Here is a 24,611-nt window from a genome sequence, read left to right as displayed (position 1 = left end):
TTGTGTTTGCACTAACACCCTCTCTAGGCGGTGAAAGTTGCAAATTAGCACCAATTATATTTAGTATTTACCAAAGCAAATGTCATCATTTATGAAACCGCATTGGAGTCACTTTTTGTTAATGTTTGTTCCAACTTCCATACAATAAGTGAGTGTGAAGTGAGTCAGTCACTTCTTACCGCTATCTTGGTGTTCATATTACTTCCTGCCTTACCTGGTCACTTCATATTAACACGATTAATAACAGTGCTAACAGAACATTAGGGTATCTTAGGCGTAATTTCTCTTCCGCCCCTATGTCATTAAAACTAACGTTATATAAAACATTAGTCCGTAGTAAATTAGAATACGCCTCTTCCATATGGGATCCCAGTACTGATAACCTAATCAGTTCCTTAGAGCTAGTACAGAATAACTCCGCCCGTTTTATACTGTGTAACTACAACCGTACCGCTAGCATAACGTACATGAAAAGCACATTGAACCTTCCTTCCCATGCATTCCGTCTTCAATTTTCTCGCCTATGCCAGTTTCATAAAATATTCCCCCATAGTTCTCATTTGCGCAACGAACTCATATCAGTGTACATTTCGTCACGAGTAGATCACGTTCACAAAGTTGGAATCCAGCCCTGCCGAACAAGAACTTGCCTCCAATCCTTCATACCCCGCACCTCAAAAAATATGGAACCACCTTCCAGGATTAACAGCCACCGTTGTCGACCACCAATTTTTTCGTACCACACTAGCTAATATAGTTTACCCAGGAACCTAACAAGCCTGTACTAATTGAATAAATTTTGTGTTTGAGCTGTATCTTTGTAACCACTGCCCTCTCTAATGCCTCTGGCCTTGAGGGTAAATGGAAATAAATAAACAAATAAATAAATACTAACTTGTTTGGAAGGTTGAGCTGTAGAAACTGCGCAGGAATATAAATTGTTAGTCTTTTTTTTCCAAATATACATTGTGGAGGCGTAGTGGTTACGCTTCTTGGCTGCTGACCCCACGGCATTAATTCAGTCCTGTCGGGGCTAACACGGGAAAGATCCAGCCCTGACAGCGTTCAGTTTTCGAACTGAATTTTTATTACCGCGCTGCACCCGCCGCGCGGCCCAAATGCTAACTTCTTCTTCCTTGACGAGCAGCGCATTGAGGCGCTACAGGGCTCACACCCCCCCCCCCCCCCCCCCGTAGAGCGAGAGCCGAGAGCCGTAGCAATCACCACAGGAGTCGCCCAGTGGACATGCTTGGATGTTGGCATCCAGACTTTAGATGGAAACCCCGCGGCCGCGAGAGCGGCGATATACGCAGGTTTCAGTCGATCAGCAGCCACGACGTCTTCACGGCCATTGATGTCAAGCGTGAACGTCTTAGGTGTACGAGGGAGTACGCGGAATGGGCCATCATAGGCTGGTGTTAGTGGTGGCCGTATTTGGTCACGCCGAACGGAGACGTGAGTGCAGTCATGCAGATCCTGACTGACGAAGACAGACTGGGGGTGTCGGTCGGCAGGAATCACAGGAGCAAGGTCCCGAAGCGTGGTGCGCAGCTCTCGAATGTACGTGGAGGCATCGTGAGTGGAAGGTGGCGATGATGGCTCGAAGGATTCTCCTGGAAGACGCAGGGAAACGCCATAGACTAGTTCGGCTGATGAGCAGCCGAGATCCACTTTCAATGCTGATCGGATGCCCAGAAGTACGAAGGGGAGGTGGTCGAGCCAACGTTCTCTTGGCTGGTGAGCAGTGAGGGCAGCTTTCAGTTGTCGATGAAGCTGTTCGACCATGCTATTGGCGGAAGGATGGTAGGCAGTTGTGTGGATGTGTCGAATGCCCAGGATATTGGCAAGTGCGGTGAAAAGGGCCGATTGAAACTGACGACCGCGATTAGTGGTGACGACAGAAGGGCATCCAAAGCGCGACACTCAGCCGTTTGTGAAAGCCTTGGCAACTTTTGGTGCTACATTGTCGGAAATGGGAAACGCTTCCGGCCATCTGGTGAAGCGATCCACACATGTCAGCAGGTACCAGGCTCCTTGCGATGACGGAAGAGGACCGACGATGTCAAGATGGACGTGAGAAAACCTTGCGCCTGGAGGCCGAAACGGGGATGTTGCCGTGACAGTGTGATGGTGAACTTTAACGCGCTGGCATTCAAGGCAGCTTCGCGCCCAGCGTCGGACATCAACATTGATGCTTGGCCAAAGGAAACGAGATGTGACTAGCTTCTGGGTCGCACGAATACCAGGATGGCTCATGTTGTGCAATTGATCAAAAATTGCACGTCGAAAAGCTGAAGGCACGAAGGGCCGAGAGACACCAGTAGACGTTTCGCACGTTATTAATGAGGTAGAAAATGGAAGCGGGCAGTCCGTGAATGATAGAGACGTGGATGAAGAGCGAAGATGATGCAGCTCAGGATAGTTGCTTTGGGCAGCTGCTAGCTCTTCCATGTCTAGTGGTGGCTGGGTCGACAAGGCATCGATGCGGGATAGTGCATCAGCTGCAGCATTTTCCGGCCCATGTAAGTGTCTGAGATCCACAGTGAACTCGGAAATAAAGCATAGTTGACGGATCTCCCGTGCAGTATAATTGCTGTGATTGCGATGGAAGGCAAACGTCAGGGGCTTGTGGTCTGTAACGACGTAAAAGTCCCGGCCCTCCAATAAGTGACGAAAATGTTTGATGGCGAGGTATACCGCGAGGGGTTCTCGGGCAAATGTACTGTATTGTGTCTCTGGTGGCTTCATTTTTTGCGATAAAAACCCAAGGGGCTGCCAACCGGATACGTGCTGCTCGAGAACAGCGCCAACTGCCACGCTTGACGCATCGGTGATGAGACGAATTGAAGCATCAGGGACGGGATGTATGAGCATGGTAGCGTCTGCCAGAGCCTTCTTCGCAGTGACGAATGCAGATACAGCGTCCTTGGGCCACTCCAGTGGCGCATCCGGGTCTTTCTTTTTAGCCAATAGGTCGGTCAAGGGCTTTAAATATGTGGCGCACTTTGGAAGAAAGCGGCGATGGAAGTTTAGTAGGCCCAGAAATTCTCGGAGTCTCTTCAGTGAAGTCAGGGGTGGAAAGCCTTGAATAGCCTTCACTTTGCTGGCGAGTGCTTGGATACCCTTTGGAGTGACAAGGTGGCCTAGGAACTCTATTGTAGCGACGCCGAAGAGGCACTTATTGGGATTAATTACGAAGCCATAATCATCCAGGCGGTGGAACAGGGTGCGCAGGTGGGCTTCATGCTCATCGCCGGATGAGCTTGCTACAAGGAGGTCATCAAGGTAGGCAAATACGAAATTGAGACCTCGCGTGACCTCGTTGATAGTGCGCTGAAAGGTCTGTGCAGAGTTGCGCAATCCAAAGGGCATCCTCACATATTCAAACAGACCGAATGGGGTGGTGATGGCCATCTTCGGAATGTCGGCGGGTTCTACAGGAATCTGATGGTAAGCCTTCATTAGGTCAATCTTAGAGAAGATTGTGCACCCAGCCAAATTTGATGTGAAATCCTGTACGTGAGGAAGTGGATAGCGGTCTGGTAAGGTGTGGGCATTGACAGCGCGGTAATCCCCACATGGTCTCCAGTCGCCAGGATCTTTCTTCAGCACCATGTGGAGTGACGACGCCCAGTTGCTGGAGGAAGGCCGCACAATGCCGAGTTCAATCATGTGCTCAAACTAACGGCGGGCGATAGCGAGGCGTTGTCCAGATAATCGACGTGGTCGTGTAAAAACGGGAGGTCCAGTGGTCACCATTAACTGTCGGAGCTAACACGGGAAAGGTCCAGCCCTGACAGCGTTCAGTTTTCGAACTGATTTTTTTATTACCGCGCTGCACCCACCGCGCGGCCCAAATGCCAACTCCTTCTTCCTTGACGAGCAGCGCATTGAGGCGCTACAGTCCCGTTCATTGTCGTCGCATTTCATTTGGACGCAAATGTGCTAAAGGCCCACCTGCTTAACCCATTAGGGTCCACGGAAGAAGTACTCAATAGATCTCACTGAGATTTTGTACAAATATGTAAATGCAATCGACCACTTGGGCAAGCTTTCATAATGCTTGGCCATGTATGATACTCTATTTAGAAAGCACAATAGGTTCTCGACATAGCAAAAGGAAAGCTTGTGGAATGCATAAATTGAAAGTTCACTAGGCCCTCACCAAGAGAGTACCAAATTTACCTGGGCATACTACAGCTTACTGCAGCACCAACATCTTATAAAAAGCGCAACGCCTTGCTCCTTTCTACCCCATTTGATTATTTTGTGGCGTACCTGAATTGTTATCTAAGCTTCGTGTGAAAATGACCATGTTAATAGAGCGTAGTGGGGAGCGCAGTGGACGCTAGATATCTACTGATAATTCCATTGTGTACAATGACGCCCAGTAAATGCCGTGCTATTATGCAACTGAAGGACAATAGTCAACACGTAGATGATCTGCTCAAACTTGCATTGCAGCCACAGACCCTTTATACGACGTCTGTGGCCATTTCAATTATTTCAGTGAATAGGGGATGTTATCACTTTTTCTGAAACATCCGCAGATATTCGCAGCATGTTCGTAGTACTCAGCCCCTTTCATGCTATTGTTACAGCTGCTGAAAAGCCTTGACACTGACACTGCGTTTTTAGGGGCGAAACGTTTTATAGCGGCACCCGTTCGTCCCTCGTAGCTGTTGTAGTATGAAACAACTATAGCGTTGTGACCTCCAAGTTGGTGCCGGTGAGAGATTTCTTTTGTGCGTTGTTGAACAATAAAAAATAGTGCTAAATCTACATGTAAATGGCTGCTGATGGGGAATGAGAGACAGGAGCATTTGACTTTTAGTAACGCGCACGCTGCGATCCCCATTAGAAGCCATTGGCATTTACATTGACCACTATCTGACAAGAAAGGGTCGCTACCTTATACTCGCTGGGTGTAACCTCCTTAAGTTTTAGAAAGATTTAGCGAGCGTTGAGCCGCAGGGCCATGAATACAATGAGCTAGTATATACCATGAACTCGAGGTGGTTAAAGGTGGGAAGTAGATACGAAGCGCAAGCCGTAAGAAAGTAAATGCCGAATTTTCCTGTCTCTCATTTCCCATTAGCAGCCATTGGCACGCACATTGAGCACTATCTGACAGGAAAAAGTTGCCGCGTTATACTCGCTGGACGTAACCTTCTTGGTTTTAGAAAGGTTTAGGGAGCGTTGGGCCGCAGTGCCATGAATACAGTGAACTAGTATATACCATGAACTCGGGGTGGTTAAAGATGTTGGTGCCGGTGTATGCAAGTAAGGGGATACAGTAAAATGTGATGTGTCTGTATTATAACACTGATGACGTATATAGAAACTAAACAAACATTCGGTGTTAGTGGCTTTAAGTGACGGGAAAAACTTGTTCAGCAGGAAATATTGTTGGAGCCAATGTTTCCAACTATGGCCTTGCCTTTTTCATGGCACTGATGAAGATAAGTCACCTTGCCAGAACGTTGAGTGGACGATAAAGAGATGTAGCGCTGGAGAGGGCATGTCATAATGATTGTAAGTTTGTGATATCTTATAGAATAGCACGATGTGTTCCCAGGAGGAAAAAGTGACATGATTCTAGTAAGAAAATTACAAGTGGAAACTTTGAGCTGCCCGTGAACCAGGGCAAAGTATAGCTCCCCAAAAAACGTTTTTGACGGAACATATTCCCATAATGATTATTATTACACCTTTTTTAAAACTTTCAATTTTAACACTCTTGGCTACAGTGTTTCACGTCTGCCAATCTGTCGATTTGCGTCATTTCAGGCCACTTCGGATAAGCCTTGTTGAACGAGTGCCCATTTCTGCATGTATACTAATTAGTGAAGCGAAGAACACTTCACGGGTTGGCAGCAGCCAGCAAGCCATCATCGGGCGCTTGTGCATCCTGGCAGTCACCGTACTCACCAAACAAGCAATCATACGTCACCCTGCTGAAATTCATCGAGGGGCGGCATCTTTTCTCCTATATTGAAAAACATGCAGCTGGCTTCTACACTTCAGAGGGTCCTGGCAACCGTGCTTTACTTCTGCTAATCCGTCGGTTTGCGTCGTTTCAGGTAGGCAAATACGCATCTACCCTAATTAGTGATTTTTCAAGTTTCATAGCTGCCGGATTGCTCTGAAAAACATATTTGTCCAGTGTAATCTTGCGCAATCCTGTCAAGTGCAACGGATCCTTTGTCTGACTTTGCAAAGTCCTTAGCGGACAAACTTCCTGGCAGCATCAAGGATGTCACAAAATTGTTGATGAATATGGCTGCGTAGCTTGTCAAGGCTATGTCTGGCCTTACTGCAACAATTAAGAATCAGGACTTATCTATCAACGCTGCCAAGGCCGAATTGACAGCTGTCACAAAGTCTATAGGGCACATAAACGGATTCTTTGAATATTTTCGAAACGAAATGAAAAGCATGCGCTTGGAAGTTTTGGAGGTAAAAACACGCTGCATAGAGTGTCAAAGAAAATATTTAAGGGTATATAAGGAATTGATAGAAACTAGGAAGTAACTAATTGAGCTTGAACAGTAGAGTCAAAGCGAAAATATTGAACTGAAAAAAATCACACTGGTACATAATGAGAACCTATTTTTGACTCTGCACGAAATTGCGTTGTCATCGGGTGTAAGACTTGATGACAATGCACTTGATGCTGTTCATTGTGTACCAACGCGTTGGAGTGGCCCTCCGGACGTGGTGGTGAAGCTTTTGTCTAGATCGACACAAGACAGAGTTTCAGGAGGGCCGCCAAAAACACAGACAGAACGGGTCGACCCTTGGTTTTTAGGGAAACGAGTCGGTGTTCGCAAACGAATGCCTGTGTCCTGAGAACAAGGTTATGCTTAAAACGGCAATAAAACTAAAACGATAAAAAATGTTAAGTTTGTGTGGGTGGCTGACGGCAAGATTCTCATGCGTAAAAGTGAAAATTTGCGCGCGTTTCATGTCACATGCGAGGGCAACCTTGCCGCTGTGGCTTGGGTAGTACGCGTGTGCCTATACCCAGCAGACATACCCACTTCGAACAAAATGTCTTACTTTAACTCAACAAGACAACTATATTGCCAGAGGCCTGTCGATATTCCATAGCAACATTCGCAGCATACGAACAAATCTTAATCAGCTTCTCGCTCATATTTCGCAGCTGCCACAACGCTTTGACGTAACCGCTGTCACTCAAACTAAGCTAAAAAGAAACAAAACGTTACTCTTCCTGATTACACAATGCTACCACAGCCATGTGACTCTCGTTGTCCAGGGGTGGTGTTGGTCTTTTTGTTAATAATGAGCATTCGTACACAATTCTTCCACTATTGTCAGGGTGGAATTACAGTGGGCGTACTTTATCGTTCCCCAAATCTGTGTCTTCCCTCCTTTCTTGAACACTTGAAATGATTCTTAGTTACCTAACAAACAACGTCAAACAATCTGCCGTTATTTTTGGTGATATGAACATTGATACCTGTGGTTCAGTCAATGACGACTACATGTGCTTACTAAAATCGTATCGACTTCTCAATCTCGTCACCACAACAACTTGAATAACAGCTACGTCTGCTACAATGACGAATTCCGAGAAAAGTATTAATGCTTGAGCGTATGACAAACCTATCAAACATCATATCCCATTATTTGTCTTGGTTGATCAACTCAAGAGTAAAAACCGTGAATGGGGCCGAAGTTTGTAACGAAAATAGTTTACGTGGCTTTAAGAAATATTCTTCTTGGATCAAGCTTTGATCAAGTATAGAATGATGACGATAATATATAATTTTCGAATTTCATTTATTTTAAAAAACGCGATCAAAATAAGCAGCACAAACGTTTTGGTTAATTCACAGGAAACACCAATATGTCTATGGATGAATAAAAAAATCTTGGAGGTCATAAGGAGCGAGCATTACTGGCTTGACGAATGGAAACAGCATAAGCACAATGAATTCTTTTTGTGCCAATTTAAAATCATGTGTAATAAATCAGTGGCTTTGATGAGAATGAGTAAACAGAATTATTGTGTGCGACAAACAAAATTCGAAAGAACTTTTGAAAATTGCAAATACCGTTGTCGGCCACCCTCCGCCTTCTAAGGTACTTCCTGATGTCATCGACTCCAATACAGTTGAATCATTTAGCACTTACTTCGTCTCCATAGGTTCAACACTAGCGAAAAAAAATTTAAGGAACCAACCCTCGATCATGTTCTTTCATATTTCAACCCGAACCTAATTGTCATGTACGTGATTGACCTTAAGGAAATGAGATCTATTGGGTTGGGCTTACCACTGGCTATAAATTGGCAGGCCTAAATGGGATAACGGCGAGGCTTCCTAACGAAAATTTAGACCTCCTCGAACCGGTATTGTGCCGCCTTTTTAACCATTCCGTCAGTGCAGCCATCTTAGCTTGTTGTTAGAAAATTGCAAAGGTTATTCCAATGCATGAAAGTGACGATCATTTTGAACCGTTCAACTATAGGCCAATCTGTTTTAAGCATAATTACCACAATCTCCGAGGAAATGTCTGCCAATTCTTTCTATATATTTATTGCGAAGTATAATATGCTCTCCTATCAGCAACACGGATTTAGACCAAACTGTTTCACGTACGCCGCTGTTTCGACCCTTACGCAAATGATAAACATAGCATTGAATGAAAATGTAGCAACAGAGCCTATCTGGCTGCCATCACCGCTTATCGCGACAAAGCTAGTCGCACTTGGGCTCAGGCAGTGCTCACTTCCCACTCTCCCCTTCTGGCTATAAAAGCTGATTCAACGATCAATAAAGGTTCCTTCTTATCCTTGCACTTGACCAGTCTCATTCGGGAATCGCAGCGCGCGCTCGGTGAGGACCTCCGATCTAACAGAAAATATGTTATTAGCAGTTATGTTTCTAGATCTAAAAAAAATTTCTTTGACACGGTAGACCACAGAATACTGCTACATAAATGACCACATTACGGTTTCCATGGAATCAATTTACAACTTTTTCGGACTACCTAAAAGGTCGCCAACAGGCTGTAATAATTATTCTTTCTTGTATTCTACGAGTCCTTTGAATACTGGTGTTCTCCAGGGTTCGGTGCTGGAACCATTGCTGTTCTCCTTGTATGTAAATGACTTTCCGTGGGTATAACAGCCTTGTAACACACTGATGTACGCTGACGATACTTGTGTGATGGTAACGGGTCAAAAGCTGGGTGATGTTCAGTCACCCAACAGTTATTTAGATAAGGTTGCTCAGTGGTAATAAAGCAGTAAACTATTTATAAATATTGATAAGACCGAATATATTACATTTCACTCTAGATTATATTTCTATAATTATAGTGACATACACATTAAAATTAAATATTTGTGATGGAACAAGCAGCCCCAATTAACTATCTTAGTGTCACTATGGATAATAACTTAGACTTCTAGATGCAGGTTAAAAATGTGTGTTTCAAATTAGTTTCAGGGTGTCATGCACGTACTCAGGCTCGTCAACATTTTATTACCACTATTCTACGAACTTTTAATATACTTTCAATTATTGTCACATCTGATATCGCATTAAGTCTTAGGGTGGCACATACACAACTTACCTGGACACAGACGATTTAAAAAAGAGGCTGTAAGAATTATTACTCATTCCTTGTATAATTATCCTTGTAAACCTCTGTATTCCCGATTACCCATCTAGCCATTCGATAAGCTAAGAAAATTAAAGCTGGCCAATTATGTATACACGCTTGTTAATTACAACCACCCCTTTCAATGTGTCGATGTTTCCCGCCCCTTCTCGTTGTACCAGACAAGTAACTTTTGGTAAAAGGAATATTCCACGAACTAACAACGTATATGGTTAACGGATTTCACAGTTCACTGGTATTAAGATCTGGAATGCTATACCTTCTGAAATAATAGTGTGTTCGAATTTCACAAATACACTCAGAAACACTATTTAGAGGAATGTTGTAATTTATTATTGACCAGTTTTGTTTAGTGTGATGGCTTTTCTAATTTTTAAGTAAAGGTTTTTCTTTTCTTCCTCCTGGGATGTAACAGTTTTATTTTTTGCTATTTTTTGAGTATTTTATGTACTGTACTGCACCTTTTCAGATTTTTGTTAGATATTTTATAACTTATTTGGCTATACTTTTCAAAGTGCCCTCACAAAATGTATATTTTTTACCCAAACTAGCCAATGACTGAAGGTCCACACCTTGTGTGTGAACTTTATGACATTATTGATAACAATAAAATTCTAAATTCCAAATGAAATATGATCAGTCCCAGAACTTTGGCATATCTTTTCGTATTCATTGTATACTATAAGTATTGACGCCTAAATATGTGTTTTCAAAATTCAAACAGAAATATGTACAACGGAACGAGGATATGGTATTTGCCTACGTCTTGCAGAAATAATTCATGCAATTTAATGTTGAAGTTCTACGATTAAGCGAAACAATAGTAAATGATCATCGCTTTCTTCAAATCATAGGAAATCGAACCCGCATATTAGCGTGAGCTAGCTCTTGATAACCATATGTACACAAACCATCCTGTAGATGCTTTAATATATTGTCTATATGTATGTACAAAAACAACCTACGAGCTAAGCTATTACTTTAATAAACACATTTTCCCGACATCAATGAATGCTCTTCACGAAAAGCGTTATAGAAGGTGTCAGTTTTACAGGGCCCTGGTGGCTTTGCTTGACTGACCACGGAAAGGCTTCATGAGATGGGTTTTTTGTGACGCACGTAACGGTGACTGGGCCTGTCAAGAAGCGTGTACGAAGCTATGGTGTTGGCACCTGCTGGTATACTGTATAATCTATCACCTAACTGCAATTTATTATTTCGATATCATCCTGGAGCTCCTCTGAATTAAGAACGAAGCCAACGCACACTGTAGTGTCGAGATCGAGTACTAACTGAGAAGATACGTAAGTTAGACAATTTTCTCGACATTTGTAGTCAAAACGCTCAATGCTTTGCTACTTGTAATGTAATAGTTTGGCCGAATGCATTTTAACACAGAGGGTGCATGTGCTCATCTTGTTCTCATCATTTATTCATGCCGTTGTGGAGATCTCTTTTCCCTTTCTCATTCTTCTACTTCTTATACAAAGCGATTGTCGCAGGCTTCTTAGTGAATATTGTCAGTAAGTGGCATGGATATATGAAATACTCTCGACCACAAAGCTTAGACAATGCTTTGGAACTTTTACCTACCCTTTCTTGCACATACTTTATAATAGGTAATTTTTTCCTACAATTCGCTTTCGTGCAAGGTTATGAAAACTTATAAATTGCATCGTTTTTACAGACATCAATTGTTCGCACTGAAACAAGACACTGGTACCGTCGTCACTATCCTTGAAGCACTTTGGAAGTGTTCAACTTGGTCATTGAAGAAGGTATTGCTGGTGAGTGGGAGCACAGCCATAATACTCTTTATATATACACTCACAGTAGCACTATGAGAAAAGTAGCTTGGGCGGCATGTCTATTCCACCTCAACGTTGAAATAGCCCAAACACTGCGGCTGCACACTGGAAGTTTTTCCGCACAACACCACTTCAATGTATGGCGCTTGCTCTTGAGGAAGACGACGGTGTCACTGCAGGAATGTTCAGTGAGCCTTGAAAAGGAGACAACGCTTCCGGTGCATCTGTGATCCGAAGCGTCGGGAGCAGGATGTTTCATAAGTCCATGTGAAACACGTGCGTACGCTTGAGCTCCAAAAGTTGCAAACGTCTGGTGACGTCACGTGCACCCCAGCTTCACAGAGGATGTGTCGCAGAGGATGTTGACCTAGAAGTACACTGTGAGTTCGTTGTGGTCAGTAGAGAGACTGGAAGTTGTGAGTGGTGTTACACTGAAATCCGGATCCAGGGCAGTCTGAAAGAAATAAAAACTATGCATTATCACCGTTATCATCTATATATCAGATGCGTTCACTCATTTCATTGCTTACGACTTAGGGAATGTTAAATTAAACTTATAACATTGCAAGTTGTGACATCATAGGCATCACTGTTTCTCACGCTATAATCACGTCCGTCATGTCACAACGCACGCTGTATTCCAATTTTACACGCACTGCAAAACATCCAAGCGTAAATTAGTCATAATTGACGGTGGCGAATTTCGCCACATCACAAATGTTCCAGAAGGTACATTAAGGTGCGCTACACCCACTATTATTATCGTGGTGAAACGATGTGCATATACAAAGCTGATCTGTAGCTGACGTGTCAATCGTAGCTGCGACCAATTTCATGGACATCGTAACACAGCAACCAGTGATAAGGTCCCAGTATTTATAATAGGAATGATATATTAGATTAAGGCTAATAAACAGAAATATGCAGACTGTACTGCGCGACCTACAGCGCTCCAGCAGATCACCTCACAGAGCGGATCGTAGTCACCATCACTCAGTCAAAACGTTGAGTGAGGGGAAAATGTTAGGGCTGATAAGAGAAGAGCGATAAATTTTTCGTATCTTGATTGATGTGTTTACCCCAAATTACAGTGTTATTATCTTGGTCTTAATTAGAGCATAGTCACTTAAGTATATTAAATCAACTGCTTGAGGAAACCGTCGAGCGTGTTAAAGCAGTACACGCATTGGCAGAAGGCGTCTTTCCATATGCGCAGTAAAGCTCTTCGACACAATGAATGAGTAATGCGCATTCACTGCACTTCAAAGCTTATAACTAAAGGCTGCACTGCATTATTATCGTGTAAGCGTGGCAAAGGTTCACGTTATCGTTTCAGGCATCTACAATTGCACTTCTAGTGTTTCACCCGCTATGCATAGCTTTGCCTATTAAGCTTAACTTCACAAACATAAGTAATTGACTTGGGTTTCGTAACAGTTCAAGATAACTGTATTTTATCTATACAACATATTTTGTTGTACTCGAAACTCTACATGTAGTCTGTGTTGGGAGAACTCACAGGAGTTTCTCATTATTTCGCCTGAGGTGACTAGAAATGAAAAATTGTCTTGTTTTTCTTCGCAGTCGATGTACTGATCTTTCCCCATCACCCCGAGGAAGCTTTCTGCACGTAACCCAGTCATGCATTGTCTCCAGGATCGGGGGAATTTCAGGCCATCTGCTCCAGACTGATTTTTCGCTACCTTTAAATTTGACTAAGCGACATTGCATGCCATCGCGTCATCACGTGACATCAAGATAGTGTCGCAGCGAAGACAAATTTTTGTGATCCGTGACATCATGATGATGTTATGTGGTGACTTCGTCACGTGATGATGATTTGTTTCATCACTCGTAGCAACACCGCTAACGCGTGAGTTTGAGGAGACGTGTGTGTTTGATGAGACATGTAAGGTTTTCCCCCTAAATTGAACACTCTTTACCTGAAATCTTTGCTCTTCAGGTAGTCAACCACTAACAGCCTGAACAATAGTCAGACTTCGGTGGCTCGAAGACAGCTCTACGTAGGCATCTGTACGGTGCGGACCACATTTGGTCTTCGTGGATAGGAATTTCTTCCACAATGCACTCAACATGGACACCATCTGGCGTTTCCGCCGCCGACAATCACTGTGCCATGATACGCAATGCGCGTGCCGACATGGCTGCTCGATCAGCTCTTCAAGGGCGCGCGGCTGGTGGTCGAGACAATACCCCTATCGAGGAGCCATGATGCTGGCCTACTTCGAGTGATCGTCCAAGAAGTCACCTTTTCCAGTAGTGATACAGCAAGTAGACTGCGTAAGCGAAAACCACCGCTGCCCACCGAACACTTTACGTCTACAGATACCAGCTGCACTTGCCGAAATATTGTTACTCTGCTTTGCCGCTTATGGCTGAGAGTGGCTTTCACGAAGTGATTTTCCTGCTGAATCAAAATGGCTGACAACCATTTTTCTGACAAAGGTGGGAGTGAGAAGACGTTACAGGGCATTTTTTTGTGATGTTTCTCTCCACAATGCGCCGAGAACATCTCAAGCAGCCGCTCTAGCTGGCATACATTAGCGACAGATGAAGGCAGAAGCTGCTCTGCAATGTTGACCTGAGAGGTCATCGCGGGTGAAGGTCATGAAGGCAGTGCTAAACATCTTGAAGACAACCGACTTGCACCAGTAGTCATAGACTTATGGAGTCATGATGGCTGTGAAGTGCAACTTTGCATGTGCCTGCTCTCTCACTCACTCATTCCATTTCTCAATCTTGAAAACTCCACCACCCCTATCCCCTGATTAGGGTATAGTATACCAGTCCTTCTAGACTGGCTAACATCCCTGTCTTTTTTTCCCTCCTGTTGCTTCCTTGACCGGCATGCATGAATGCTAACGATAAGAGCCAGGATGCATTTAGCTGTTTTGAACAAAAAAAAATATTATCACAAGCCTGATGTGTCATAAGAGTATCAGAAGTCTTGTAGATCTTTACCTTGTTAGGCTGGTCATCCTCCCAGTTCAGGTTCTTCCAATCCATAGGAATGGATGCAACGGGCCACTGGATGTTTAGCAGCTTTCCATTGCCTCTTAGTAACGGGCCACCCGATGAAGTGATCATCCCATTGCGAAGCGGCTCCGGCCTGCCATCGGATAGCCCCATACCATTTGGTAGGCGTCCATTACTGTTGTTTATGCTGCCGTTTCGCAAAGAGGCTGCCGGACTGTCGGGGAGCGTCTCTCGTTCACTCATGTCCTCGATAGCGTCATCCAGCTTAGCGTCAGACAGACTAAAGATGGGGTTTTCGACGCCCGCAAGTGGCCTCGGCGGATTGATAAGCCTGCTGGGTACACTTCGGGGGGCTTTGATTGTCGCCACCTGCATTAAGAAACTGCGTTAACGAATGCACGACTCTTACGTTTTGCCATTATTTTGGTTACATAGTTATGTGAGAAGAAAAGGAACAATTTTGGGCAGACATTGCTTTAATTATCATCGAAAAAAAAATGGCAAGCTAGCTCAACTCAAACTATATGGAGCTCTTCGGATAGGACTGTGACACTTAGAACTGCCTCTTCTCCTGGTAAATATCTCTGTCCATTTTTCTTCTGTACAAAAGCTTGTATCAAGCGTTAAGCTACAATTATTGATTGTGTACTTCTGTAGCTGAGTTTATCGTGCCTATTGCAGGCGTCCTATTGCCTGAAGAGTAGAATTTTAGCGCCTGTTTCAGGCAAATTCACACATATTTCTAGTGTCAAAATATTTATTCACTATGCATTTAGTTCACGATTAGCACGGTTCCAAGTATAGCATACTCTAACAGCCAAAGAGCTTTTGTTCACTCAGAGAAATGCAATAGCTGTCACGGCATGACATGCATGGTTCTTTTATAACTGCTAGTAGTTATTTCATTGATATCCTAAAATTTACGCTTTGTACCTTCTTATCCTTTCTAACAAACCATCATGTTGTATTGCCGTAGGCTCAATAAAGCACTGCTTTGGACTGGCCAGTACAAGCTTCATATATATGTTGCAGAAAATCATGCTAAAAAGATATAACAAAGGGCACACTCATGAAAGCACAACAAGAGAGTCAGCTAGAACGTGTGGGCGCTGTAGACATAAAACAGATATTGTTATTCGTATCAAAAACCCATCCATAAGTTTATGGTTTTTTTTAGCTAATGATCGTCCTTTTACTTCCCCGTCATCTATGACATTGATAATATGCAGCAAAGTTGTTTCCAACACTGCACAAATGAAGGGCAAGACATCGGACTAACAATGCCAGCATAAATTGCTCGAACGTCTATAGTGCAAGTAAACTCCACGTGATTGCCTGCTGAAAACGTTGGAGCTTATATATATAACCACATGTTTAAATTTATGGAAGTCCTTTTGTGATTTCACGTGTTCTCTAATTTGCTACCATGGCTTTGCAGTTGTTAAACTGTCAAAGTATATCGGTGGTCACAACTGGTGTTGAAAATGTGCTATTTATTCTTCATCGAGCACAAAATCCGTGAAAGTGTGCTTCGAATCAAATAAAGCACAAAGAATTTTTTGTTGCCTTCGATCACGAAGCAAGCATCCTGACATAGATTTGTTTACGTATCGGAGTTCAGTATGCGTAAAACGAAACATCTGGTGGTGTTTGTCACATCGAGACCGTGCATAATCTGAGCCAGTTCATTTGCAGTTTTGTTGTCATACCTTATTCGGCGATGTATGGCCGTTGCCGGTGAAGGGGAGCGGCAGCCTGCTGCGGTACTTTTTGCTGAAAAATTGTTCAGAAAAGTTAGCAGTATTCACAAACCTCTCTAAATTGGTTATACACAGGGCGACCTGAAGAGGGAGTAATACAGTGATCAGCGCCCGTAGTAATGTTTGAAAACAGTAGCATATTGAAGAATATGACAAAGGGATTCCGCGACACGCATTGAAGGGGCCCTGTGACAGTTTTGACCACGGTAAGCAAACTTGGCTGATCGGTAGTTGAGGCTTCCGAGAACACGCGGCCTGGAATGCACAACACCTTCTCAAATCCAGCTAAAAATGGCCTTCTCTTTTATCAACTAGGGATGCTACAAGCTCGAAAATCACTAATCACGGCCATTCTATTAGCTATTGTCAGATAAGGCCGTGGCGCACTCGGTTGTTACTAGGGCTACCGCGGGAGGCCGCGGCTTGTGCAAGAGTGCGCCCGCAATCGCACTGAAAAGGTGAGCATTAAAAAAAAAGTGCTCAAAATCACGTGGCACATGTGACGCCTTTTTTTTTTGTCTACCGCTCTTCCTCTTTATTTTACAGCACTTTCGTTGAAACGAGGGAAGAGAAAATGCAATTGCAGCATGCGACAAATCTTTGCAACTCCGCTTGTGCTGGACGGATTCTAAAAATTCTCGCGGCGATGAATTCGTGGAGTAAGAATTTCCTGTAGTAAATCCATTCAGTGGTTACTTCTTAAAGTGGTGCAATGCCTGTTTAAAGGATGTCGTCTTATTGCTTGTCCTGGTACTGTGTAAGACTTAACGGCCGCAGCACCAGTACAAGCTATCAATCGCAAGTTATTTATAATTTTATTCGTACTAAAATACCATATTGCCCGAACTCACTACACCTAATATTGTTTTGCGGCATATGAAGAGTTGTTTCGCTATGTGACAGTGGTGGTTGCGGTGGTTGCGCATTCTGAATCACCGATATGCGGCAATTAGCAGTGCGAAATTCGTACGGTCATAGGTAAGCACGTTAGTGTGCGTTGAAAAATATGCAACATGATTTTTGCTTCATCGGATGCAAAATATTTATCTTGTAGAGGTCACGTTCTGAAAACAAGTGCAACTAGACACAAGCTTTCACACGTTTATTCCGGTAATAGGCATCATGAGACGATACTTTCTGTTCATCTCTATAAAAACGTCGCGCCGATTATTACAACCCGCGATGTTACTAACAAAGCGAAATGCGAAAGAAAATGTTCTTTCGTGTGCGGGTGGGCATTGAAACGTGAACGAGAATTGCTGCAGTTGTCACGCACCATTTATTTATAATTGTTCCTTACGTTCACCTGAGTATTCCAGAAGGCAGCAACAAATAAAGCTGCCGGGCCCCTTTCAGTGATTGTTTGTCATAGTGACAGAGCAGTGCAAGAGTAATGCGGCACTAAGTGAAGTTAGCTCACAAAAAATGTTACGCTGCGTACTTTTTTTGCCTCTTACATGCGTTCTTAGCAATCCTTCTGAAAAGGCCCTACAACACTTTTCTGGAAAATTATTGAATGAACTCTTCATCGGAGTCCATTATTGACTCGCGAATTGATTGCCACAAAGCTTTCTCGAATCCGTCTCTTATAGTACCAGACGAGTTGCAGTAATGATTCGTTCGCTTTAGGTGCTTTTCGTCTCTCTCCTCGTCGCAATGAGAGCTCTGAGAACTGCACAGGGGTGGATGAAAGAGAGCCAAGGAGCCTCGGCACCACGCGTCATGACCTGGACAACATTATATTCTTTTATCTGGCTTCCGGTTTCATCACGATTGTGCTATTGTAATCCTAGAATGTGTGGTTTTGGCGTGGTGCGGCTATAAGTCCGCCCACCATGGCTGTACCATGCCGGCTGCGGTATGCAGCAGAAGACACGACCGGTCTAGAAGGAAGGCGCGTGCATTTGCATGTCATGTCTGCTCACTACCACGGCTATTCGAACGCATGCCAACAACCGTGTCCTACCGCCTATTTCATCAATGGGTCTGCCTAGCCTTTCTAGAAACATTGAGCGATGTTTAACTCAATTTGAAACGTAATTGCGATACTCTGCCCCATGTCGTACTGTAATGTTTGACTCACACAGCCACAGAACTTTCGACTACCGTTTTGCATCTCTTTCTGGCTACGTTCAAAGAGTGCTGCAGGATCACTTTAATTGTAAAGAGGGTTTATTGAAGGACTCAGCAAGCGGGTGGTAGCTCTAAAGGAAGGAAGGCGAACCCAGATGACGGTGCTTGATCGCCGATCTCGTGCTTTTTTCTTGTGCTGATGATAGCTGACCTGATGGTATCAACGTCTTTCTTATTCACTACAATTACCCCCGGCGGAAAAGTTTAAGCCATCCTGGCGATCTAACACGTGGGGACAAGCGGGTCAAAGTACGGCTTCAGACGGTTTACGTGAACGATATCTCGTCCACGCCGACGACGGTCACTCGGTCACGTGACGGGTTCAATGGCGTAGTTCACGGGTGAAGTACGCTCGACCACGCGGTAGGGACCATGATAATTGGAGAGTAGCTTGGGTGATACACCAGGGGCGCAGGGCGGTACATGAAGCCATACAAGTGCTCCAGGAACGAACGTTGGTGCAGAACGATGGTCGTCGTCAGGGATCTCCTTCTGGCGCTGTTGGTCGGATGTAGTAAGCCGCTTGGCTAGCTTGCGGCACTCTCCTGCGTAACGACCGGCTTCCGAGACAGGCTTGTATTCGGAGGGATCTGGCGAGTATGGCAGGAAAGTGTCGATGGTGTGTGATGGTTCGCGACCGTACAGGAGAAAAAATGGCGAAAACCCGGTAGTGACTTGCATAGCGGTGTTATACGCGTATGTAACAAATGGGAGAACGAGGTCCCAGTTTGTTTGATCAGAAGCGACATGCGTAGCGAGCATGTCCCCCAGAGTACGATTAAACCGCTCAGTCAAGCCGTTCGTCTGTGGGTGGTAGGCTGTACTCTTCCGGTGAACCATATGGCACTGTTGAAGAAGTGCTTGTATTACATCGGAGAGGAAAACACGCCCTCGGTCACTGAGGAGTTCTTGAGGAGGACCATGACGAAGCACAAAACGATTGAGTATGAAAGTTGCGACGTCTTGTGATGCAGCTGTGGGGAGAGCAGCAGTTTCAGCGTACCGTGTTAGATGATCCACTGCCACGATAGCCCATCGGTTGCCTGCCATTGTTAATGGTAGTGGTCCGTAGAGGTCAATTCCTACTCGGTCGAATGGGCGGTCTGGGCATGGAAGAGGCTGCAATGAACCTGTTGCAGGATGTGGCGGGCTTTTCCGCCGCTGACATTCGTGGCAGCCGCGAATGAACTGGCGGACGAAGGTAAACATTCCGCGCCAGTAATACCTTTTTCGTAGGCGCTCGTAGGTCTTGAAAACACCGGCGTGAGCACATTGCGGGTCGGAATGAAACGACGCGCAGATGGTAGAGCGCAGCGTTCGGGGAATGACTAGTAGCCATTTCCTACCATCTGCTGAATAGTTGCGCCGGTACAAAAGGCCATCCCGAATACTGAAGTGCGGAGCCTGGCGGCGCAGGGTTCGAGTGGTTGGAAGTGTCGGTGCCTCGGATAACGCGTCAAGAAGCGAAGCGATCCATGGGTCATTGCGTTGTGCAGAAGAGATGGTGTCCTCGTCAAGCGCTGACAACGTGTTGTCCGAGAAAACAGATGCGATGTCCGGGGATAGGGGAGATCGTGACAGTGCATCAGCATCGGCATGCTTATGGCCGGAACGATATACCACGCGAATGTCATATTCTTGAAGCCGAAGTGCCCAACGGGCAAGACGACCCGATGGGTCCTTAGGCGAAGATAACCAGCATAATGCGTGGTGGTCCGTTACTACATCAAAAGCACGGCCATAAAGGTATGGGCGGAACTTGACAAGCGCCCAAACGATCGCCAAGCATTCCTTCTAGGTGACGCTGTAGTTTGATTCAGCCTTGGTAAGAGTTCTGCTGGCGTAGGCGACGACATACTCGGCGAATCCAGGCTTGCGTTGCGCGAGAACCGCACCGAGGCCGACACCACTGGCGTCGGTGTGCACCTCAGTTGCTGCCGTAGGATCGTAGTGACGCAGTATTGGTGGCGAAGTGAGGAGACGACGAAGGGTACAGAAGGCTTGGTCACACTCAGAAGACCATGACGAAATATCAGTGGTGCTGCCTATAAGTTTGGTCAAAGGCGCAATGATAGAGGCGAAGTTGCGCACGAACTGGCGAAAGTAGGAGCATAACCCCACAAAGCTCCGTAACTGCTTCATAGTCGTTGGTTTGGGGAAGTCGGCGACAGCACGTAACTTAGCCGGGTCTGGAAGTATACCGTCCTTTGATACGACGTGCCCGAGAATCGTAAGTGGCCGAGCAGCGAAGTGACACTTCTTGAGGTTGAGTTGGAGCTGAGCATTCTTCAGGCACGTGAGGACGTGTTTGAGGCGCTCGAGATGTGTTCCAAAGTCTGGCGCAAAGACGACTATATCGTCGAGATAGCAGAGACAGATTTGCCATTTCAAACCCCGAAGAACCGAGTCCATCATGCGCTCGAAGGTGGCAGGCGCATTGCAGAGGCCGAAGGGCATGACATTAAACTCATACAGACCGTCCGGTGTCACGAAGGCTGTTTTTGGTCGATCGTCATTTGCAAGGGGGACCTGCCAGTACCCTGAGCGCAAATCTAATATTGAAAAAAACTCGGCACCTTGTAAAGTATCAGGGGCATCGTCAATCCTGGGTAAAGGATACACATCTCTTCGAGTGATCTTATTTAGGCACCGGTAATCCACGCAGAAGCGAACGGAACCATCCTTTTTTTTAACGAGCACTACAGGTGAGGCCCATGGACTTTGTGAAGGTTGAATGACGCCACGTTGCAGCATATCGTTCACCTGTTCGGTAATAACTTGGCGTTCCGCCGCAGAAACACGATATGGTCGCTGTCGTAGTGGCGCATCGGAGCCGGTATCGATGTAATGTAGAGTGGTAGAAGTGCGGCCAAGTGAAGGTTGAACAACATCGAAAGATTCGCGGTACTGGTGGTACAGCAGTTGGAGGAGTTCAGATCGTTCAGATGGTGACAGTCCGTCTGCGATCACCGAATCGAACACTTTTGAAGCCTGTAGATGAGAGTGGTTAAGAGCACTGACGGCGGCGAGGTCACTTTGGGATGATTCTTGCGGCACGGTAAAAATTTGTCCGTTATCAATGGGCTGTAAGCATCCAAGAGACTCGACTTTAAACAGTTTGATGGTATGCGGAAAGGGATTGGTAAGGCAGAGAGCACTGGCTCCATTAGAAATTGAGAGGGCTGAATAAGGGAGCAGAAGTGGTTTCCGACTTAGAAAGAGGCTTGATGGCTCGAAAAATGCTACTTCATAACGCATGCCATCGGAGACCACAGGGAGCAAAACAGCTGTTGTCGGTGGAATGTCAGTGTCTTCTTTGACAACTAGCTTGTGCGCGGCTTGATTAGTCTGGTCGTAGGGCTGGTCGAAGAACGGAAGCAGTTCAAGTTCGGAACGGCACGATAACGGCACGATTACGGGATAGGAAATCCCAGCCAAGTATGATGTCATGAGAGCACGAGGAAAGGACGATAAACTCAACAATGTAGTGGTCCTCCGCAATTTTGAGTCGGGCAGTGCAGGCCGCTATAGGTCGAACAGGTTCTCCATTTGCTGCACGTAAGAACATATCAAGCGGCGTGGTCACCTTTCGGAGCTTGCGGCAAAGTTTGGCGTCTATAACAGACACAGCGGCACCGGTATCCACAAGAGCGTATGCATGGGCGCCATCTACAAAAACTTCGACGATATTTGACGGCAAGGTGCGAGGACTTGAAGATTTCGATAGCGCAGTTTTTGCCCCTTGAACTGCGACGGCTAGTTACCCTCATTTTGAGGGGCTGGTCGTGGACGCATGGGTGACAAGGAGCGTCGATTGGGTGAAGGTGGGCGACGAGACGAAGTTGCTGGATAGTCACGGGAAGACGTGTTTGACTGACGATCCGAACTTTCATAACCAAAAGGTGGTCGGTCCATGTAGTTGCTTCGTGGTCGGACGTCTGTGTAGGCGGGCACGCGACGACGGCAGTATCGGGAGATATGGCCAGGTCCGCCGCACGCAAAACAGATCGGCCGGTTATCGCGCGTTCGCCAGGCATTTGCAGCAAGGGGCGCCGCCCAAGCGGCATACGGCTGAGTCGAGGCTGTGGTAGCGAGGGGAGGGGCCCATGCGACGGCAGACTGAGTAGGAGCGGTGACATGCGGCAGTCCATTGAACGGCGAGGGCTGGTGTGGCTGCTGCCTCTTTACTGCGTCAGCATAAGCAAGAGGCGCGGCGACAACTTGCTGCTGAAAGGGTACTGGCATAGCCTCGGCAATCTGGTCCTGAAGTGCATGTCGGAGCATGGGAGCTAACGGTGTCGGTGGTTGCTCTTGCTGCTGCTGCGGGAGCTCTTGGCGCTGACAAAATGGCAGGAGGGAAAGCTGACGTGCGACCTCCTCACGCACAAAGTCTTTCATTTGTGCTAGAAGGCGAGAGTGGTCAGCTACGACGTCCAGTGCAGCGAGTGGTTGGTTAGGCTGAAATGGATGACGGGTGAGAGCTCGTTGCCGTCGCAATTCGTCGTAGTTCTGGCACAGAGTTACCACTTCAGACACCGTGCCAGGAGACTTCGCCAGGAGCATTTGAAAGACGTCGTCATCAACACCTTTCATAATGTGCTGGATCTTGGCACTTTCGCTCATTGCGGCATCGACGCGCTTGCAGAGATCGAGTATATCTTCGATATAGGCGGTAAACGTTTCGCCAGGTTCTTGTGCCCGTGAGCGCAGGCGTTGTTCGGCGCGCAACTTCCGCACGGCAGGGCGACCGAAAACCGAGGATATTGCCTGCTTGAAAGTGGCCCAGTTCTCGAACTCGGATTCGTGGTTTGTGTACCACAGTTTCGCCACATTAGCCAAGTAAAAGTTGACGGTGCTCAACTTAGCAGCGTCATCCCACCTGTTTGGTCCACTGACTTTTTCGTAGGACGACAGCCAGTCCTCGACGTCCTGGTCTTCGGCGCCCGAAGAGATCGGGGGGTCTCGCTGGTGAACCGGGCCGGGGAAAGTAGGAGCCGCGAGAGGTGCTGTCTGTTGGGCAGCGTCAACTTGCATGGTCGACGGCAGGGTGCGGGATCGGAGTTCCAGGGTGTAGGTGATGCAGTTACCCAGCACGATCCACCAAATGTAAAGGGGGTTTATTGAAGGACTCAGCAAGCGGGTGGTAGCTCTAAAGGAAGGCAGGCGAACCCAGATGACGGTGCTTGATCGCCGATCTCGTGCCTTTTTCTTGTGCTGATGATAGCTGACCTGATGGTATCGACGTCTTTCTTATTCACTACATAATGAACATTATACGTGTAGCAGCTCATCGATTCAAGCGTGACGAACGTGACTAGTCTCAAAAGTAGAAGTCAATTTGTTCTCGCGCGTGCTGTTAAGGGAACACGTAAACAAAAGGACGGCCCAGGTGTAGCGCATATGTCCGTTGCGTTTAGTTCTTTCATTTGCTGACCACACTCTTAAGCTCGCTGTTTTCGAAAATACAATGCTCATTTTCTCGTCTAACTGAAAGCGCACTTAACCTTATTATGCGCACATGTATACCCAAAGAGCACATAAAAAGCGCCCCGCACTCTATACCATGAATTCCCCAGGATTCGCTTACTAATTCCTTTTTTCTATAACGCCAAGGCTTTATCGTAAATTGTCAACAACATAAAGCAACAGAGAATAAATACAAGGTCTACCACGAGGCGCGGAAGGAACTCTGCCACAAAAGCTCCGGCAACACATAGGGCGCTTGCCATGGCAACAACGGACTAGGCATGGTAGACACCTAACCAGATTCTTCTTTTGGGGGGAGGTGAGGGAGAGGGGCATTGAACCATATTTAATGCTTCTTCGTACCCGCTTTCATATGCATGCATGCATATACACACATTCAATACTGACTTATTTCGGGGTGACAAGTGGAATTCCCCCAATCTCCCCTCCCCTTAGGCTTACAACACCACTTGGCTTACAGTTTGCTGTAAAATTTTCGTGCTTTATTTAAATGTGTGGTAGCTACAACAATACTTTCAGAAATATTTTTTTCATAAGCTTGCTAGTTTGAATTGATACGTGATGCTCCTTAGCCCAAAGCAGACCTAAATTTTTTTGATGGCTGGAAGCAATGAGGATACCTCAAGTGAGTTAGAGTAATGGAGATTTATCCATGTGCATCTACACGCCTACACAAAAAGGATGTACTAATGATATCGTGACAGTAATTGAAACCCATAAACAATTACAAAGCTACACTAAATTCTCTGCCACGCATCAAAATTTCTTG

The 24,611-nt window shown here is 45.7% G+C and overlaps 1 protein-coding gene across 1 annotated transcript in view; it reads right to left on the bottom strand.

The window, feature by feature from the left end:
- Positions 1–11,067: 11,067 nt before the first annotated feature.
- LOC119177905 (protocadherin-15-like) overlaps positions 11,068–24,611 on the bottom strand; it is a 227,606-nt gene continuing 214,062 nt past the window's right edge. Inside the window, exons 14-16 of the mRNA XM_075887197.1 lie at positions 16,172–16,235; positions 14,448–14,831; positions 11,068–11,919 (exon numbers count right to left, since the gene is read on the bottom strand). Coding sequence (XP_075743312.1) covers positions 11,833–11,919; positions 14,448–14,831; positions 16,172–16,235 — 535 coding nt within the window. The 3' untranslated portion in view covers positions 11,068–11,832. The remainder of the gene's footprint in view (positions 11,920–14,447; positions 14,832–16,171; positions 16,236–24,611) is intronic.

Source organism: Rhipicephalus microplus, chromosome 1 (assembly GCF_043290135.1).
Source record: "Rhipicephalus microplus isolate Deutch F79 chromosome 1, USDA_Rmic, whole genome shotgun sequence".
NCBI lineage: Eukaryota > Metazoa > Arthropoda > Arachnida > Ixodida > Ixodidae > Rhipicephalus > Rhipicephalus microplus.
The sequence above is the reverse complement of the archived record's forward strand: the minus strand, read 5'-3'. Positions and strand labels throughout refer to the sequence as shown.